The sequence below is a fragment of the Buteo buteo genome, chromosome 1 (genome assembly GCF_964188355.1).
Source record: "Buteo buteo chromosome 1, bButBut1.hap1.1, whole genome shotgun sequence".
Lineage (NCBI taxonomy): Eukaryota > Metazoa > Chordata > Aves > Accipitriformes > Accipitridae > Buteo > Buteo buteo.
The window spans coordinates 28,672,691-28,693,414 of record NC_134171.1 but is presented as its reverse complement, the minus strand read 5'-3'; the positions used below and the strand labels follow the sequence as shown (position 1 = coordinate 28,693,414).

Sequence of the window (20,724 nt, the reverse complement as noted above, 5' to 3'; positions counted from 1 at the left end):
CTGGAGTTCAGTGGGAATAAGATGTAGTTGTACTCAAAAAACTTTCTTGGATGCTTTTGACTACAAAATATGGTCTATGCAATTTAACCCTAGCACATTTGGTTCACATAAATGTGTCAAACTTTCTTTTACCAAAGAAATGGATTTTCTTAAGATGATAACCTTTTCTTTCATTGTACTTTGTTTGTTTGTGGCACCTAGGCGAATATACAGTAATGACGGCTCATTTTCACTTGAAGAGAAAAATTGGTTATTTTGTCATTCAAACTTACCTCCCTTGTATCATGACTGTCATTCTCTCTCAAGTGTCATTCTGGCTGAACAGAGAATCTGTACCTGCCAGGACAGTCTTCGGTGAGTATACTGAGTAGCATTAGCTTTGTTTGCAACAGCTGAAGCTGTTAGGAAGCATTTCTGAAGTCTGCTTGGTAAAGGCCTTTTTCATTCAAGTTATCATGTTTGTAGAATGTGATACTATTTCTAGTCCAAACAGCTTTTAGTGCAGCTTACAGATCTCCTGAGAATCCCAAAGTTTTTGGAAACTAGCACATAGGAAAGAACTGTCCATATATCCTTGCTTCTCTTAAAAGGAAAAATTTTCACAGAATGGAAAAGATTATAATGTTTCTATTTAAAAAGTAGTTTTAGATTATTTTCTGAAATGTCTTACCTTGATATTATCCAAATATTTTGGTACTTGGTAGATGAGCACGTTTCTAAATATATTAGTAAATTAAGCAAATTAAATTTGAATTTGTTGAATTATTTGAATGTGTTAAACTTTGCAAGCTCCGGTTCTTTGAAAGAAATTATTCTGGGGGTCTGGGCAAAACTTTCTCACTAATTCATATTGGAATGTATTATAAGGCAGCAAACAGCTTCAGCAGTGCAAAATAATGGTGTTTCTCTTACAATAAGGTTTTGCTCTCTTTATTAAAGCAAAGTAACAAATGTCATTCTTATTTGCATAACTTAAAGTACTTTTAATTTGTTTGCTTTTAAAGAAAAACAGACTAGCACAACAAAATGAAAGTAATGTCTGTGTGGAATCAGCCATCAGAAATGCTGCATAAAATTGCGTGATTAGTCATCAGTAAACACAATGCACTCTTCAAAAAATAGGCCAAACTCAAATGCATATTAAGTATGATGCACAACAAAGCACTTACTGTCTCTCCTGGTAGAGAAAATGCCACGCAAAACATCATGAAAATTGCAGGTTCGAATATGAGCCTTATTGAAGTCAGATGAAATGGGTCAGTGGTTTTAATGGGACCAGAATTCTACCATGTTTTCCCAGGCAGTTATCAGGGAGATATTTTTTTTTCTTTCTTCAAAATCTTGTATGAATTTATCCATTTCTGCTTATCGAAATGCACATTCCTGTTTTCCAGCCTTGCAAGTACACTGTCAAATCCTTCTATATGTCTGTCTTTGCCCTTTTCTGTACCCCCTCATATACATTTAGGACAGCGTAACTGGTTTGTCAAAAAAAAAGTCTTACATCTTCTCTTCCTAAAATGCACTTTCTGTTATTGTGTCATTGGTAACAAGGTACTACATCAGTAACAAGGCACTAGGATAATTTTCCTGGAATGTTGTGTCCATTTGTGCATACCTCTTTCTTGTTCTTGATTTAGTTTATTGTTTAATTTATGTTTTTTTTTGAAATAAGTAATATCTGCATGGCAGCCTGCTGCTTTACTCTCCTGGGGGTTTAGCATATACGGATAATGAGCAGTGTCCTGTTTCAGGATGTCTTGAGGGAACGGGGTAGGATGGCTGCAAGAGCAGAACACCACCACCCAGTGACATAAAATCTGAAATCTGTTTACTAAGCACAGTGAGTATATCGAGGAGATAGCAATTTCTATGATAGTATTTTATTTCTGCCACACAGACATGCACCTCATGGACCACTCAGGGCTCCATCCCCTCCAGGCCATCTTAGATGGGCACCCTGAACCCAGGGGAAGAAGACATGTTCAGGCTCTGCCTCATGGAGCAGCCTAGCCCCTGCATGCAGCAGTTGCACCTCAGGCTTAGCCTTCTGCATTGGGTTGGATGTCAGCAGCCCCAGGCGAATCTCCCAGTCTTTCTCCATACCTACTGGAAGTGGTTGTCACTGGGATTTCTGATACCCTCTGGTCTTCTGCCTGCATGTGTTACAAAAATGTGAAGTTAGTCAGTTTCATAACAAAGTTCATCTATTGCTTCTTACTGTTTTCTGGCTCCTACGGAATTAATCTTGACAGTTAGAGCTGGGCAGATACACTCAAGGTCTCACTTGGGTGGTACTTACTGGTAGACTCCACCCAGTGACACATGAAGCCCATACTACAGCTAAGTTAATGTCGTGGTTTAAAACAAGCTACTTCCAGCATGGAATATAAAAATTGCAGGAGGTTTTGCTTTACATTTTTATTGATCATACTTAATTTTTAGTTTTTATATGGCGTAGTCACTTGCTAGATGTTCATCTTTGCATGGCATAATAAATATATCAATATTAAAATATGATTAAGTAGAAAGTATTAGTTTTGATAAAGTGTTTTTCAGAATCAGTGAGGATTTTATTTCAAGTACCTTCTTGAGAGCTACAAACTCCTGGAAAGGGCTAACTACTTTCCTTTCAAAGAAAGATAACTCCCAGTTATTCAAAGCACCAGTTAGCATTTATTATTTCATGTTTGAAAGAAGTTACTTTTCTTCCCCCTTTCTATTCTCTTGCAACGTAGTTTCAAGTTCTAGGTTAACATTAAGGGCTTGGTATAATGAGGCTTCTTTTTAGTTGAGCTCTTTAATCCCTTTCCTTTATGGCATCTATTTAATATTGTTGACCTAAGCTATCCCACATGAATTACGGCCTAATGTTATATTGTTTCAACTTTGCTTTAAATTATTGGAAGAAGAAAGTTTTATCATCATTAATTAAATAAGTCTTGAATGTGTTTTCTCTAGCAGATGAATTTGAAAAGCATTTGATTGCATTTTTAACGAAAGAGAATAAGCCTGGTTCATAATGCCTTCATTTAGTGCAAGATTACAATCTGTTTCATTTAGTAATGTGTTTATTGTTACGCATTTAGTGTCAACAATATTAGCAAAACTAATCTTGTGCAGCTTATTGAATTCTCGCTTCATTTTTAATGGGTCATAACATTTAGAAGCATCACATATATTTGAATAGCAGCATTAGATGCAGGTGACAGAAAAATCAGAAATTAGTTTTCTTCATGCTACAGTTATCTGTGTGTTTTAACTCACACAGGATAGGAATGAGAATGTTAAAATGAATGTAGTTAGATACATATTCTTTGATACCCGAAGCAGGCAAGAACAAAAATTAGTAGTTGTCATGTTTTTTAGTACTTTGTCCAAGATGCGGAATTTTAAATTCACATAGCTATGTTCTTTTGTCAGGACTCTGTTCTCTGTGATCATTGTATTACGCTGCATTCCTGTACCTGTGTTTTGCTTGTTCTTGGTTTATCTTTTCTGAACCTATGTTAATTAAAGTACATTTTGAAGTAAAAAGCCATTTAGACCTGAAATAGGCAGACTATTTTATTGTGCAACTACAGGAAGGGGAACCCAAGAGAGTTCAGATCTGTCCTCTGGTTATTTTTAAATGGGAATTGAATAATGTAGACCCTTCCTTTTGAACAATTCTGAATATACAAGGTACCTTCTCCCATTTTGTTGAAAAAAATCTCAGCTGTCTGTATTTACTTCTCCTTTTACATGCTGCAGATTACCTTTTGTGATATCCCACCACTCACAACTTTCAGTCTATAATTTCTTAATTGAGAATTTCTGCTAGCTGTAGGCATAGCACTCTAGTGGTAGGCACTGGGCAAGCCTACTGGGAAAAGTGTAGCCCTTAGTTAGAGACTGAGCTGGCTGCAAACTAATATCTCTTCTCAGCACAGTGGTGTGCCAAGACACTAGCTCATGTTCCAACAGTGGCATAATGACATGCAACTTTTACTGGAGCTGGGGTAAATAACACTTGCCGTTCAGCTTTGGGAATTAGCCTGGCTGTCGATGGATGGGGAGCTCTGTTTCATTGCTCAATATTTGTACAGGGAAGCAACATGAGCACCGCCTTCATTATATGTATATGTAGCTTAACTGACTGACTGGATGTAACTTTTCTGGAAATAGACTATGTTATGGTCCTTGGCCTCCCATGCTATTTAAAAAGGCTTCTGGCCTTTTGTGTTATTCTTTTAGTAAAAAGGGTAGACACAGCACTTGAGCTATTTTCTACAATCTTTCTCTCAATGGTTGTTCAGACTTACCTCCCAGTATCTAAGCAGAATCAATGTATGCTCCTTTTGTCTTGTATTCTCAGGTAATATATACTCATTTCATAAGTAAAGAAGAAACAGCATGGTGTGTAGCCAAATGTTATGCTATAATACTTTAAAATTACAGTGTCTCCAGAACTTTTAAGCTTTTCTTTAGACCTCCAACTGTTTACTCTTGGCATGAAAAAATGAAGTAGTAATCTGTATCTCTGTGAAAGGCACAACAGTCTTTTCTTTATGCTTTCTTTATTTGTATTTATAAATCTATTCAGCTTTTGGACCAGGTTGAGTGATCTAATTACCTAATTTGCAATTATTGTTTAGAAAAAAGAAAAAGTGAAATAATAGAGCAATGGAATTAGCTCCCTAATAAAAAAAGTAATAGATCAATTCTTTTGTGATATGTTCTTCAACCATTTTTTGTATCTTTGCGAAGTGCTGTGATGAAAAGATAAAATTGTGGGGGGAGTAGCATGACATTATAAGAAATGGAACACATTTTAAGCATTTTGTACAAATTATTTGCAAAACTGAAGTAGCTCTTTTGTTACAGAAATGTCCTTTGGTAACTCATTAATTGGGCCTTTTACTTCCATTTGCAAAGGAGATGTACACATTCTAACACAAGAAGGCTAGGACATGACTTAGTTGACTAAAATCTGTTCAGATTAGAAAAATCAGTTGATACACAAGAGTGAAATTAGGGTCCAAAAGAACTTGTCCCTGTCAAGGAGTGGCCTGACTTTTGCACACAAATGTGGGCATAAGCTAGTTGTCATGACAGATTTTAACTAATATTTATGTACTTGCTCTTCCAATTTCCGCTGTATGGTTTTAGCTAGGCATTTCTGTTTTTTTCAGTTTACCTCTTCGGCTGTTGCGTGGCAGTGCTCTATACTGTTGAGTGACAGAAATTGTTTGCCCAAAGTTGGCTGTCTAATTAAACACATCTTGAATGGTATCCATCTGTTATGGAATCCAAAATATGACAGAGCTGGTATTTTCCACATATATAAGTTTAGTGCCAGTGAAAAGTGTTGAATTTACAGCCCTAGAGATGGATATCCTCTCTTCAGTGAGCAGATGCTGTTTCAAAAACAGCACCATAAAAAAAATCCTAGGCAGTCAAATGGCTCCAGTCTTGGCCTGAATGGATAAACCTGTAGTGAAAGAAGATATTTAGCTTTTATAGGCATGCGATGCTAAGAAAAAAAGTTGTAATGATGTAGAGGTATATTTACTGTCAAGTATAAAATGCTTGGTCCTCTTTGGAGAATGGAAATGCCAACAGTTTATTTTTTGGATCCTTTTTAAAGACAAACTGATGACTGCTTATGATTGCTTACAAGATGATACCTGTCCATGTCCTTCTGGCACCCGTTCAGTGCCACATCTGCTGGGTGCTGGGCTATAGAAGATAGTTCTTGACCTGTATATAAACTGTGGTCTTTCTACATCATAGTGAGATATCATGCAGTCTTTACGTAGCCTCTTAAATTATTTAGGCTCTTCAGAGTGGTACATGATTTAGGAGAGAAGATTGTTTTCCTCTAATATTTTGACTACCTCATTGTAGGGAGACAATCTAGTCACTGATTTTTATACCAATTTTAGTTCACTAGTGTTATGAATGAGATAATGCAATGAGGAATGTTTTTCATCTGGTCCGTGTATGGGTTTTAAGGTAAATCTTTGAGAAATAAATGTGTTTTGTTTTACAGGTTGACCATATTCCTCCACATTAATAATTTTGCAGTCCTCTCAGGTTTAGCAGTAACAAGGAGTCAGGTTATTTTCATTCAGTCCTTTTTTGTAAAGAAGACTTGATAATACTGATTTTTCAAATTAACTATAATGTGCAAAATCATCTATCTTTTGTCTGAAGAATAGCAAGTATAAAAATACTAGAAATTCTCAAACTGACAGGTATCACAGATTAAATTTTCTGTCCAATTTTTTCCCACTCAATTCAGGTTAAATGACTGTGGTAGCTTGAACATCACTGAATTTATAGAGTGAAGGGATAAATAAAAGTGCATTGGCAATTGTCTGACAATGTGCTGTTTGATTAGCATTTGGGTCACAAAGTGGTGTGGCTTGCTGAACATTTTAGAGAAGTTGTCAACTGGTAGCAAGATACAGGATGTAAATTCATGATGTTTTAATTGAGACTAGAAAAGGTCAGCAGTTAATCTTAAATTAGATTTCTGAAGAAGCCAATGGGGCTTCCAGAAGATTAGTTTATTCTAAAAAGTAGGACTTAAGCAGAACAGTACCTTAGCAACTGTGTATATTTACATGTGGATAAGGTCACCTTATCTCTGAGAAACAATCACTTTACTGATACTTCTGTATAATTAAAATGATTTCTCTGCAGCTCAGGACTGGTGTTAAAATTTGCATGTGATAATTTTATATGTATGATAGACTGCCGTTTCCCTGAGGTGCTGAAAATAATTAAGCCATATGTTGTGTAAGTGTTATGAGAGAGTAAGTTCTTTACGAAATATATTGTCTACACATTTTCATACAATATCATATGATAGCTGCTTCCTGTTCATTGTATAGGCTAGTAGATCCCAATACTGTCACAGCTGATTCCAGACCAAATCCACTTCTTCAATTTATGGAGGCTGAAAAATAGCAACTAGAGAATTGTATTTGCTATGGTGCCTGGATACTGTGTGACTCAGGAGGATATTTCTGTGCCTTGTTTTCCCTGCTGCACAGGCATTTGGAAGTGCATCAAGGGAGAGTAGTGCTGAGGCTGAGTCCACTTAGCTTTGCTCTGTCATCCTGTGTAGCACCCTCAGAGGTGGAGATTCTTTACAGGAGGGATGGAAATTGCAAAGCCTGAAGAGGTCTGAGTAGGTGTAATTGCTGCCTCTCTTCCCTCTCACACAGCGGTTAAAAATGCTTCTCTTGTAGCAGAAGGAAAATCTGAGCTAGGTCAGTCCTGCAGAACCCAAGGGACAGATTACTGACAGTGGAGGATCTGGTTTAGGGAGAGTGCCTACTTTCTCTTGAGCATCCTCTTACAGCAATTTTATGAGTGTGTAGTTGTTGAAGCTGTGATATGCTGTTACTAATATTTCTTCCATGGCATCTCCTTTGCCTGTCATAATGGAGTGTAGGTTTGCTGATCTGTGCTAAGTATATCACTTTGCGTTGCTTTTCATTCTGGTGAAGTATTTAATGGTGTGCCACAAAGGGAGTAGTTCAGTTTGTCTAAGTGTGATTCAGCCTGAGGTGGGAAAACTGATTTACTTAAGGAATGGAGACTGCATTTGTGGCTGTGGATTTCTGCTTGCTAAAACTGATTCAGAAAATTGTTCTTCTCTTCCTTTTCTCCCGTTTCTTTTTTCTGATTTTTTGGAGTATAATTCCTGGCTTCCTACTGGGTCTTCATGATGTACAAAGTACTGTAAAATGCTTTTAATAACTGCCACAGTGAAAGAACAATCTTCCCAGATCATGAAGTCTTGTTTTATGATACATAATACACAGTTATAATAATCTGGCATTTCAAGTCAATATGCTGTTCTAGAAGAAATCTATGTTACCTGAATGAAAACTTAACCTGTTTATGTCTTCAACTATGTCACCAGATGGTTAGTGAGACAGCTACTGGCCAAAAAAAAAAAAAAAAAAAATAAAAAAATTCATTATTTCTAATAGCAAAGGTCAATTTGTGTGGTACTGTCAGTAAAGATGGGTGCCAGACCTGCAGCCACTGCAGTGAAGCCAGCCACCAAACATTAACATATTAATCATTATTACTGTAATGCTGCAAAATATTATGATTCCATTAAGGAATTATTAATTTTGTCCCTTACCTGTCCTGATAGCTAAAAAAAAAAAAAAAAATAAAAAAAAAAATTATCTATCACTTGTAAGTAAAATCTTCAGCTGATTGAAAAAGAGTTTAGACAACAAAATTGAGCTAAAATACTTCAAGGGAAACTGCAGATGCAGGCTCTAATATGGTTCTGGCAGTTTGTCACCAACTTAGATAAGCAAATTTTCATTGTGTTTCACAAACATACTGTAATAATTTTTGGTTTGTATTTTTGTTAACAATCAAAATCCAAGTAAAATTGTTGATATTCTGGTTTTTTGTCCCCTTGCAGGAGTAACAACTGTGTTGACAATGACAACACTGAGCATCAGTGCTCGAAATTCGCTCCCCAAAGTAGCATATGCAACAGCTATGGATTGGTTTATTGCCGTTTGTTATGCGTTTGTATTCTCTGCATTAATTGAATTTGCAACTGTAAATTATTTCACAAAACGAGGATGGGCCTGGGATGGAAAAAGTGTAGTGAATGATAAGGTAAGTCCTAAGGAAATAGCCCTATTTCCAGTCAATTGCACTAAACCAGCTGTAATATATTATTTTGATAAAATTGGCTATATAAAAAATAATATGTGATGCTTCAAATCAAAAGAATGTAGATGTATTTTCTCTTCTGAACAAAAATATATCTGTCCTGATGTAGCTAATCTCACTTGGTCTCAATAATCCAGATTTAGTTATAAAGCACATTGTTTTTTTATGCTGGGAGCGGTCTGACTTGTTTTTTGACTCCTCGGATACAACTGTTTATTGGTTATTCAGAAAATTTAATCCAGATTATATTGGTTGATCAGTTTTTTATTATATAATCCAATTGAATTGGAAATAAAAAAAGACTAGAGAAAGATAAAATGTATACTAATTTTCCTAATTACTAAGGATCAGAAAAACAACGGAATTCCCCTATATGTGAAAACTATTAATAAAATCTAGAGGTTTTGAACATTTAGAGTATTTTGAAACTTATCCCTAATGATATGTAGACATTAATTTTTAAACTAATTTAAATAGCAGCTGTACAAAATTCTGAGTACTTTTTCACCTATAATGTATTGGTGCTCTGAATGCGCAGAAACAGTCGTGCCTTAATTTTCTGGTATTAATAGTAGTGTAGGTGTGATAGCATAAAGAAATTTTAACCTGATAGAATTTAGTATTTGGTGAACAAAATGAACTGGTGATACGCCTAAATTTGTGTCAAGCTTTACAGTTTATAATTTTAATAACACAGAACAAATGTTAAAGCTGACTTCTTGTTTTGACTGACTTACTATATTATATAATTTTGTCCTATCCCAGTCCCTGATTCTACCAATGGAAAAGGATTTCTTCTGACAAAGGATACTCTGATTTCTGTGGTTCTCCTTAAAATAGGATAGAATATTATTGGCTTTCTAGATGATTATAGTAGATGTGAAGCAAAGTTTAATTAACTGATGGTTTCTCAGCACTTTGAATGCATAAAGCACAATGCATAAAGAAGCATTTTCAGTTAATGGTAAAGGAGAACTAGAGGAAATGAGTACATTGCTTATAATTCCTTGTGGCTTCTGGAAGGGCATAAACCATCCATAGCTTCAGGATCTGTTCCCTCATGCTAGAGGAAGATACCGAATCACTACAAGTTTATCAGCATGTCATGAGTGAAGCTTTTCAGACTGGTACATTGCCCTGGCATTGTAATAACGTAGGGAGCCCTTACAAACTCTCCAGTCATCCTTTGGCTGTTCCTTTAAATTAATGAAACAGTGTTGTCTCATGATCTTAGGTGGGGCAGCTGTTTAACAGCTAGGTAGTATTCCTTCCCTAGGAATGACAAAATCAGCCATTCTATTTTAAGATTTATATACTATTCACGTGTCTAGTTCTCTATTTTCTTCAAACTGACTTAACAAAAAGCTAAACTTCTAACTTATTCATAGTTTCTCATACAAAAATATGGTTCATTTTTATTATGCAGGTCTCGTTAATGATATTACAGATACCTTTTAAAAACACACTAAGTCTGTCTGAAAGGAAGGATTTATAGATCAGAGTGTTCAACTCGTAATCTGTTTTGGTAATTTGCTCTTATTTTTGCTGAATGCATCTGTGCACCTAAAGCCAGGCTTACCCTTCACCAAATAAAGTGAAATATGTTTCCTCAGTGACAGTCATGTGTGTTCATGTTATATGGAAATTCCCATCTTCAGTGCTGTCAGCATGGAATTTGTCTCACAGGAAAGCAGGTGCAGGGACAAGCTGCATATTTGATCAGCCCTTTTTCATACTGCAGTCAATAAGGAACAATGCTGAGTTCCCACCCAATCCCAGAGTTTCTTTTTATGTGACACCATCTCCTGAGACAAGGTATTTGGGGCACAACATATAACCACAAAGATCTTAGCAGGATTTGTAGATGGCCCTGATAAATATTGAATTGGAGCTAATTTAAAACCAAAATTGGAAATTGGGTAGATGCCTCCCAGTGGAAGTAAAAAATTGGAATGCACCTATATAAGAAATGTCATGAGAATGCCCTCACTTGTGCCACTTCCATTAGAATAAAAATCAAATCAAACCAACAGCTGATGATTTCTTATATGAGCCAGAAGTTAACTGTTTCTTCATCTGTTTAATTCTGTATTTTGTGGAAGAGATGGACTGAATCTGATATTTGCATGCTTCTAAATTATATATGGAGACCCTTGCTTCCTGAGCAACTTGAATCCTTCTATTCTTTCCTGTAGGTTATTAGAAGTTCCTTAGTTTGGGATTGCTGCAAAACTGTGAATCAATCTGTACCATTACAGTCTTACTGCAGAGCTAGTCTGTGTACCTATATATATATGTCTAAAAACTCATTACCTATACATCCCTGTATCTATCTATAGACATAGCCTCTCCATTGGACTGCTATTGGCTGAACTTTAGCCATTTGAAAACATACACAATCGTGTAAAAACACAGAATTACTGAGGTTGGAAGGGACCTCTGGAGATCATCAAATTTAACTTGTCTCTACTCCAAGCAGGGTCAGCTAGGGATGGTTGCTGGGGTTCATGTCCAGATGGCTTTTTAATATCTCCAAGGATGGAGACTCCACAACCTCTCTGGGCAACCTCTTCCAGTGCTCAGTCACGCTCACAGTAAAACAAGGGTTTTTGTACATTTAAGTGGAATAATCTCTATTTCAATTTGTGCCCATTGCCTCTTGTCCTTCTGCCGGATATCACTGAGAAGAGTCTGGTCTGGTCTTACTCTCTCCCACCAAACATTTATATACATTAGTAAGATCCCCCCAGCACCTTCTCTTCTCCAGGCTGAACAGTCCCAGCTCTCTCAGCTTTTCATATTGCAGACACTTCAAGCCTTAAATCATCTTTGTGGTCCTTTGCTGGACTCGCTCCATTATGTCCATGTTTCTCTTGAACTGGGGAGCCCAGAACTGGATCCAGCACTCTGGATGTGTCTCACCAGGGCTGAGTCGAGGGGAACGATCACCTCCCTTGGCCTGCTGGCAACACTCTTAGTAATGCAGCCCAGGAGGCTGTTGGCCTTCATTGCTATGAGGCCACATTCAACTTGGCGTCCACCAGGACCCCCTGGGCTTTTTCTGCAAAGTGGCTTTCCAGCCCATTTTAGCCCCAGCCTGTACTGGTGGATGGGGTTATTCCTCTCCGGGTGCAGGACTTAAATTTCCCTTTGCTGAACTTCATTACATTTTTGTCATTCCATCCCATTTTTCTTATCTTCTCTTACTTTTTAGGTTCTATTCCCCATTTTCATTACTGTTACGCATTTTTTGAACAATAATTTCTGAAAAACAGAAATAGTTCTTGGGCTAGTTCTCAGCTCACTTCTCCAAGTACCAGTCTGGAGTATTTCTTTCTCTTATTGCAGTCTCTTTCTGACCTCTGTGTGTGTGTCTATGCATATATACATGTAAACACACACATGTTTCTCCAGAATCTCTTAAAAATGTAGACCATTACTGAAATTCCTTTATTTATTGGTGGTATATTATGAGATGTTCAAATAATAATGATGCTAGATTTATGTGGGAAAGATGGCCTAATTTTAATTTTATTACAATGCCAGGTAATCTTTTTTTGTTCCAGTCCACCCATTCACTCCTTCTAGTTCTCTTAACAGAGAACACTGTAAAGATCTTGCAATTCTCTTGTAAGGAGCTGGGTACAAAGCAGCTCAAGAAAGACCAACTCTTTTCCAGTTATCCTTAAAATCACAGTAACAGACCCTGCCTCATATAACTTCAGTAAGGCATTTGATGGTGCAAGAGTCCATGTTTTTAGAGCATTCTTATGGTACCTGTACCTACTTTTTGGATAGACTGGAAGTGTCTTTCTTTATATTTGAATTTATCAGTATGGTATTCCTGGTATTTATTTTGACATACTCACACATACTCATTTGTTTCTTTTACATTTGAAATGATGTTTTATTAAGACTATTCTGGCAAATACACATTAAATATTTAACTTCATGCTGTCTTCCAATAGAAAAAAGAAAAAGCGTCTGTCATTAAGAAAAACAATGCCTATGCAGTGGCTGTTGCCAACTATGCTCCAAATATTACCAAGGACTCAGTGCTACCAACCATCTCCAAGAGTGCTACAACTGCAGAACCCAACAAGGCAAAACCAGAAGCGAAGCCACAGGAAGCAAAGAAGACATTCAACAGTGTTAGCAAAATTGACAGAATGTCTAGAATAGTGTTTCCAGTCTTATTTGGTACTTTTAATTTAGTGTATTGGGCTACATATTTAAACAGGGAGCCTGTCTTACTTGGCTTTGCGCCATCAACCTAAGAGCTGAATTGCACTGAGGACTTAAAGCATCATTCTAATCAGATAGGTTGTTCGCTATGTACAGTACGACTAATAACTGCTAATCTGTGAACCATTATGTACAGAGTGTATATAGATGTCTTATCTGTGTATCTCCAAAGGAGGGACACAGTGTTAATTCATGGGTCTGTAAACAGATAGCACCCATGGCAAATATAGCCAGCTCTTTAAAAGTTATACCCAGGGGAGTTCTGTTAAACTAGGATTCAAATATACAGAATTATATTCTCTCCGTACAATGAAATGAAGATATGGTCCTACATAATTATTTAGGAACAGTATTTTTTTAATTTAAAGTTAAAATATTTTTCTATAAAGTAACTAATTCTACTTTAATGAAAGAAACTGTCATTTAAAAAAGTGATTTTTTTAAAAAGGTGTAATTGTTTCATACAATAGCAGTACCCATGTACATAACAGAGTACGGAGGTCGTACAGTTCTACTGTTCACAAACATTCTGGATACTAGTTAGGCTGAAGAGGTAGTAAAGACTACTATATGGCAAAAGCCACAAGTTTCTTACTTCTGTCCTGTTTGAAGTTGTTAATAAACTCTTCTAATTGATTTCAGGGAAAAGCAAGTCTTAATCAAATTTCCAATATCAACCAACTTCCGCTAGTGAAATTCTTATTGTTTTCACTGTTTTATTGATTTGATGTTGCTAAGCCAGGTTGTCTGGTTCAGCAAAGTTGAGGGTTTTTTGCTTTTTGATTTTGTTCTTAATTGGATTATTGTCAGGTTCATAAAAGCATTCAGAAATTTTTCAGGGTTAAGTGTATCAGTAATAGAATACACGGTTTTTCCTTGCTTAATGTTATCCTAAAACCTGCCTTTAAAATATTTACCTGTATTTGTCCCAGAAAGCATTGTTTTCAAGGGAAACAAGAACCATGATTTAAGTTCAGGAAATTGTCCATATAATAAAATTTACTGCTGCTTTTGTAAATTGCAACTTTACATTTCGCTGACATAACTTTACAACTTTGTATACTAGAAATGGTTTTGCTAAGATTTGAATGTTATTTTTTTAATAAAAGGTCATGCATCATCAGTAGGTATCAACTGTATTTCATATACACAAACATAACAAAATTGGAGCTGCCATTTGCAATTTTATATGAACATTTAATACTGATCAGTAAAATTGTTTTTCATCTGAGCCTTTGCAAAGATCCTTTATGCCCCTAAAGGCCTGGTAAATCATGACATAAGTAATAATTGTGTACTGTATTTAGATTTTAGTATACTTGGCCAATCAAAAATATTTTGATTCACACATACATTAGCAGTTATTAGTTGACCTTTAAAAAAAAGATACACCTTTATGATGATGTCTTCTATTAGAGACATATGTAGTCGTATAGTGTCATTTATTGCAGTTTTGTACAGTACTTGAGTATAGTGCATAAAATAGATATGTTCAGAGTTTAACAAAGTTGTACAAATATTTCTAAAATCAAATAAAAGAGTATCTTAAGACATGGAAATGTGCTAAAAACAACAAAGAGAAACACTGCTTTCATTTGCTGTTTTATTTTCTTGCTTTTTCTTTGCTTTTAATGTGATTCTGTTTTGTACTGTGTGTGACAGTAGAGATGCCAAGGTCACAAATGCATATTATGAATAGAATTAATAGTTGAGACAGAGTTGACATCGGTAAAATAAAGACATTTCATAAGTTATAAATGAAAGGGAGAAGCATGGACAAGGTGTGTATCCCTTGAAGTCCCTCTAATTAAACCGTCAGATTAAACCTTTCTCATCAACAGTAGTTAAAAAATGAGCACTTTATTCAGAACATTAAAATAAAAATATCCTTATTTTCATATATATTTATATATAAATGTAGATCTTCCATGTAACATGGAGACGTGTGCAATAGTGTGATTATGAGCATAAGGCTGGAAGGCAAGCAATAAAAAAAGGCTTTTTCATGGTATAATTATACGTTTTTAAAATGTTTCGTTTGTAAATTATAAATTATCCCTTTAACATCACATTGTCCAGGTATGAATAAATATATAAATATGTACATATGTACAAATAATTGTAAATATTAGAACTGTAGAAAAATCCCTTCACTTTTAACTCTGTTTTTGGCAAAGGGCTCTGACTGTATAGTTTAATGGAGGCCCATGCTAAACTGCTTTTGAACTCGAGTAGCTCGACTATGTTTTCTGTAGCTGAGGTCTCCTTCCTGTGACCTACTGGGAGTTCTTACCTTCTGTTCACATCAGCAAGATCTAGGGACTCTCTGAACCTCACTGAACTGGTGTATGAGAAACAGAGGTTTTTGTTTCACCCTTGGCCGCATCCCAGGTACTCCAAACCCTTCACAATGTTTAAACAATGTTGTGTATTGCTCCATGCAATACAACACTGTATAGTCGGAACTCTCCCCACTACAAACATGAGTGTGCTCAGGGGCACGTTGGATTACCTGATAAGGAAGGATTTTGCATCATTATCCAAGAACGGGACCCCTCAAAGGTTTTTAACAATACAAGTCTTCAAGACTTCTTCTCTGGAAGATAACATCTGTGTAATTCAGAGCTGCATGCAAAAAGCATATCTTCAGTTTGCACAAGAAGCCTGATGCTGCCTCATATTAGTCAGCTCTGCTGCTACTGCTTTTATTGGGTGCAATTATTTTTTCATTCGCTGACTATTTTCTCTATGCTTGTGTTATGCTTAGAGTCAGTCAGACAAAAAAACCCAGGTGTTTATCACATGCTAAAGATACCTTTATCACACACTAATATAGAAAAATAGGCATACTATATAAATTCACTCAGTGAAAAATAATACATTTTAAAGATCCACACGCAGTTATTGTGGGCATCAGCAAGGCTTTTGAGCGCGTACGCTCCAGAAAAGTTTCACTTTTACATTTAGTTCAGTTGGTCCGTGTTAAAGCAAACTCCTTCTGTGGGATGAAGGAGTCTGCTTTATTGTTTCACTACTGAAACACTTACAGGGGCTAAACTGACTACACATAAGTTGCAAATTTGTAAGACTAACAACTGGATAAGTGATTTTGAATGTAAAGATTTAAGTGAACACAAGCATCGTGCAAGGAACAACGGAATACAACAGTTAGGCCTTCTTTCCATTTAGCAGTATAATCCATGTCTGGGATTTTAAAACTGTTCTCACACATTTATGTGCCAAATACCTAGAAGTTTCATTTAATTTGAGTAAAATTTGCTGGTCTTAAATACTTAAAGTGGGGCGAGAGAGCATGAGTGAGCAAACGCAAGTCACTTCGCTAGCAAAGACTTGCACATGGAATCTACCAGTGAAATTTTTGGTTGACATGTTAATGTAATTTATTTTTCCCATTATTCTTGGGTCAGGGTGTCATATTTTATGTGACTTAAGAAATGAATACAATGAATACAACGATATAACACTGGTAAGCTTGGATTGGAATTACCATAATTCTGAGCGAGGTTTATGAAGTAGGTTTCCAACATAGTACTGGGGCACATACTTCTGGATGCATGTGGTCAGTAATTTAACAGTAATTTATAAATCAGCATGAAGAATATAGAGATCAGCAGGGTTTATCAGCCAGAGTTGTCTGCTGGAGACTTCTTAACAGATTACTTTTAAAAGAGTGGCTTCCAAACTTCTCAATTATGTTGTAGCCAATGAAATCACCTTCATCTTCCAATCTGGGTTAATTCAACTCGTAACTGCTGCATTGTTGAGCATCTTTAAAAAAATTATTATGGTAGATGTTCTGTGATATAAGATTTAGCTTGGGAGACTACTCATACCACTGAACGTTATGCTAAATTGAGGAGCTAGTCTGCCTGTATAGTCACAAGAGAGAGCGTGAAAGAGCTTCACTAGACACCAAACAGGAGCCTTGCTGAATCACCTTCCCTTCCTGATAACATACGGGGTGGTGAGACTTTTTGGAAGCAGAGTGACCATAAACTCTCTGCGTGAAAGCAACCAGAAGCAGCTGGGAGGATGTAGGGATGTATGGGGGAGGAAAAGGGGAAAGAGAAGAAGCAAATGGCTTTGTTACTGTGTAGGTGGATTGTGAGATGATTGAGGAAGAAGCCATTGAGGGAGGTAATGTGTGGTTTTGTTTCAGCTTCAGTTCTGAGCCTTCATTACCATATGTGAGTTGTGGGAAAGTAACTTTTAGAGCACATAAAATTGAAATACTTCTTGTATAATTCTGCTGAACTTGAGGGATATGAGTTGTGCCTTTGAAACTGAAAGGCCTCTGCTGACTGCTTTGTGAGAGCCACGCAGTGTTGTGTGCTTCCTGCTGTATGGGACATCTAGGGCAGAGGGGGAAAAGAAGCTTCAGGAATTAAGTAGAACTTTGTTAATTCTAGGTTTTGTTTTCTGAAGAGATGTGACTTTCACTTAAGCACAGATAGTCAGCATCCATCCTCCATACCTCTCATTCCTATTCTGAAAGCTTAGTGGCGCACAAGTTTTTGTGTTGGCCTTTTACAAAATAGATGAAGTCTGTGCTTCTGAACATTTCCATTCCTAACAAATTTGCATGAAAGATGATTTCAGTATGGATATGAAGCTATCATCAGTCTATGCCCGATTATGTGCAGACACATAATGCTAAAATTTAGAAAGCAATGCAATGGGTTTTAAAGCAGGGGAAGAAAACATTTTAAAATGAGCCCAGAAAGTTAAATAGCTTCATTTAAAAAACACAGAGCATGATAAATGTACAGATGTCTAAACACATCTAAATAGAATCTGAGTGTGGTATAATTTGATGTCATATATAAAGTTTTTGTCTTAAAGACTTTGAAACGTTAAAGTAATTAAGTGAATTTATATGAAAGTCAGCTCACGCTTCAGCCTCCAGTAAAGGGAGTGGTTCTTTAGAAAGCAGAGTTTTAGGATTCTTTCCACCTCTTCACAGCGACAGTGTACCTGCTGCTAGAATGCTGTCAGTTTGCGATATAACTTCAAGTTATATCCCTTTAACATGACCTTCTCTTGATTTTATTTTTAGTCAAGCAGACCTCCGCTGCCTCATTTCTGTAGATAACCCAAACTCCCTAACAACCAGAACTTTTAATTCTATTCTGAATCCAATTGTTAATTCCAGCCATCTGAGAATCAGTGAGGGACTTCACCACTTTAGACCTTTAGTAGTAGAAGTTAAAGGCTCAAAAGTTTGTTTCAATAAATGGCAGGTGTTAATCACATAAAAAGTTTGTTTTCCTCTACTTTAAACCATTTAATTTTCTAGATTCAGATCCCTCTAGGTGAATCCTTGAACTCATGTTTTGGAGTCTGTGATTACATCTTACTGGAAGAGGCTAAACTTTGAGGGCTTGATGTCTCTGACTGAGATCAGGGCAAAATTTGCACTGAATTTAGAATAAAACTGATTAGCATCCTCAGGATATTCGCCTATGTCACTGAAGTCAGAAAGGATTTTTTACAGAAGGGGAGTACACCTGAGAGGGCACCCAGGCTCTCCTTTGGATGAAGGTGCTTAGTTTTTAACCCACAAAAATGAGCCCTTAAAAGAAGAGCCAACCATACTGAAATACAGGACTTGATGTCTGTTTCATTCCTGGTATATATTAATGCCTTTTAAGAATATTGTGAAAGTGCTACGAGTTAGGAGTAGGTGATAACACTCACAAAAAGGAATTTGTAGGATGTTTTAAAACATGCAAGATGATCTATGCTCTTCCTCTAGTGTTGGTGTCTACATAAATATATATGAATATATTTTTATTGTTGGATGATTTAAAGGTTATATTTTGCTTTCAAATTTTAATTCCTTACATAATGTTGTGAATACTTCACTCAATCAGGTAGCCTGGAGCGTGTCTTTATGCATTCCAGGTTTTTAATGATTGCACTGAGTGCTTTCATTCATCTGATATGCAAAGAGGTGAGCTTCAACAGGTTAAAGTCTTATATTTGTTTTCCAGTACTTCATCCATCTTTCTATGCTGTTGAGGATGGATGGAAATAGAGAACAGAACAAGATATTGCTTTGATCAACTGCTTTTAATATTCTTTATTAGATGTTCATTTTGGCTGAATTTATCAGTTTATAGGCTACTGTAGCTTAGCATTAGCACGGAATGCAATGTAGTACTTTACATCTATTAGAATACATATGTACAATATGCACCGTATCTATAAACTGTTAAAAAATCAGTTCCTAAATGGCACCCCTTCACCCTCTTCCCTCCAAATAGTCACTTTAATAGGCAACATTTGAAGGCACTTTAATTTTAATGGAAGTGATTACACTAAATCTTGTTATACTTGATTTAAAAAAATAGTTAAAATAATGTGGAGTCTGATTCAGACATTGTTAGCAATTTCTCAGCTGGGCTGGAGTCAGAGAGCATTTATGCATTGTATGACAAATCTACTTTAGTGAGTCACTTAGGTGTGAAAATATATAGGAGTTTGAAAATAGATGCTTCCAGTATATTAACAAGAAATAAGGAAACAGGAAGAATGGAACCAATAATTTTAAAGAAAATTAAACACCAATCAAATATGCACAGTAAGAAACTGCATGATAAATGTAAGTATACTTAACCTTGAACATCAGCATCATATAAAATCTTCTGGGTGACAGTTCACTTATTTAGTAGGTTTCATAGTTATAAATAATTAAAGAGGATGATAATATTCTGTAATTTGTGACCTTGTTTTAACTGGAAAAAGTTGTTACTTTTCTAAAATGTAAAAGAAATAACTGGATTTATGTTTGAATGTGTCACTGCTTGCTGTTGAAGAATATTTATTAACCACATGCAAAATATTGCTTAACATTATCTTTTTGTACTTCTTATTAAAGTTAATTTAAATAGACCACATTTTGTATTTTTGTTTTTAATGCTTTGACAGCACAAATGTTTGATTCCCCTCATGGCTTTTCTCTCAGGATTTGTGTGTAAGTTTTTTGTTTGTTTATTTTTGTTTGCTTGTTTTTAAGCAACCCATTACAGACTCTATGAAAGTCCTTTTTTATTAAGGATAGAATTTCCCAAAGGAAGCAAACAATATACTGGAAAGAAAATATTCCTTTGTTTGGTGAGAGTTTAACAGGGTTTTCTATTTATATAATGAGAATGTCCTCATGTATCCGTATTACACATGGCAATGTTTCATGTTTTCAGAAGTTTATAAAACATATTGCTGCAGGGCGTACACTAACCACCAGTTGATGTGGAACGTAAGAAACCTCCTACTAGACAACTTGGTTCATCCATGGGAGTAGATGGGGTAACGAAGCTTACTCGGAAACAACCCCAAATGTATATACTGTTAGTAGGGTTTGGTTTTTTTGGGGGGTTTGTTTTAAAATGAGTGTTCTGTGTTCCAAGTGTTTCAGTGGAAAGGCTGTAAGTATTTCAGGGAAGGCCCTTTCTTTTCCTCTATGGCTGCAGCTTCTCATGACAAATACATAAATGTTATTCATGGAGGATGGAAGTAATTTTGCTTATCAGAAGGGATTTGGGGCTCCTTGTATCTGGGCTGCAGCTACGTAATGCTCTCCCGGAACACCTGGGAATGCCAGGACAGCGTGTGAGCAATCTATGTTGCGAATAGGTAAATATAGTAGACTTGTAATTATTTCCATTGGAAAGGATCTCTGGAGGTCATCCTGTCAAATTCCCTGCTCAAAGCACAGCCACAGTACATGAAGTTGTATGAGGCCTTGTCCAGTCG

The 20,724-nt window shown here is 36.2% G+C and overlaps 1 protein-coding gene across 1 annotated transcript in view; it reads left to right on the top strand.

Moving 5' to 3' along the window:
- Nucleotides 1-12,980, top strand: part of GABRA2 (gamma-aminobutyric acid type A receptor subunit alpha2) — a 57,218-nt gene extending 44,238 nt beyond the window's left edge. The window contains exons 7-9 of the mRNA XM_075041366.1: nt 202-354; nt 8,444-8,646; nt 12,672-12,980. Coding sequence (XP_074897467.1) covers nt 202-354; nt 8,444-8,646; nt 12,672-12,980 — 665 coding nt within the window. The remainder of the gene's footprint in view (nt 1-201; nt 355-8,443; nt 8,647-12,671) is intronic.
- The last annotated feature ends 7,744 nt before the right edge of the window (nt 12,981-20,724 follow it).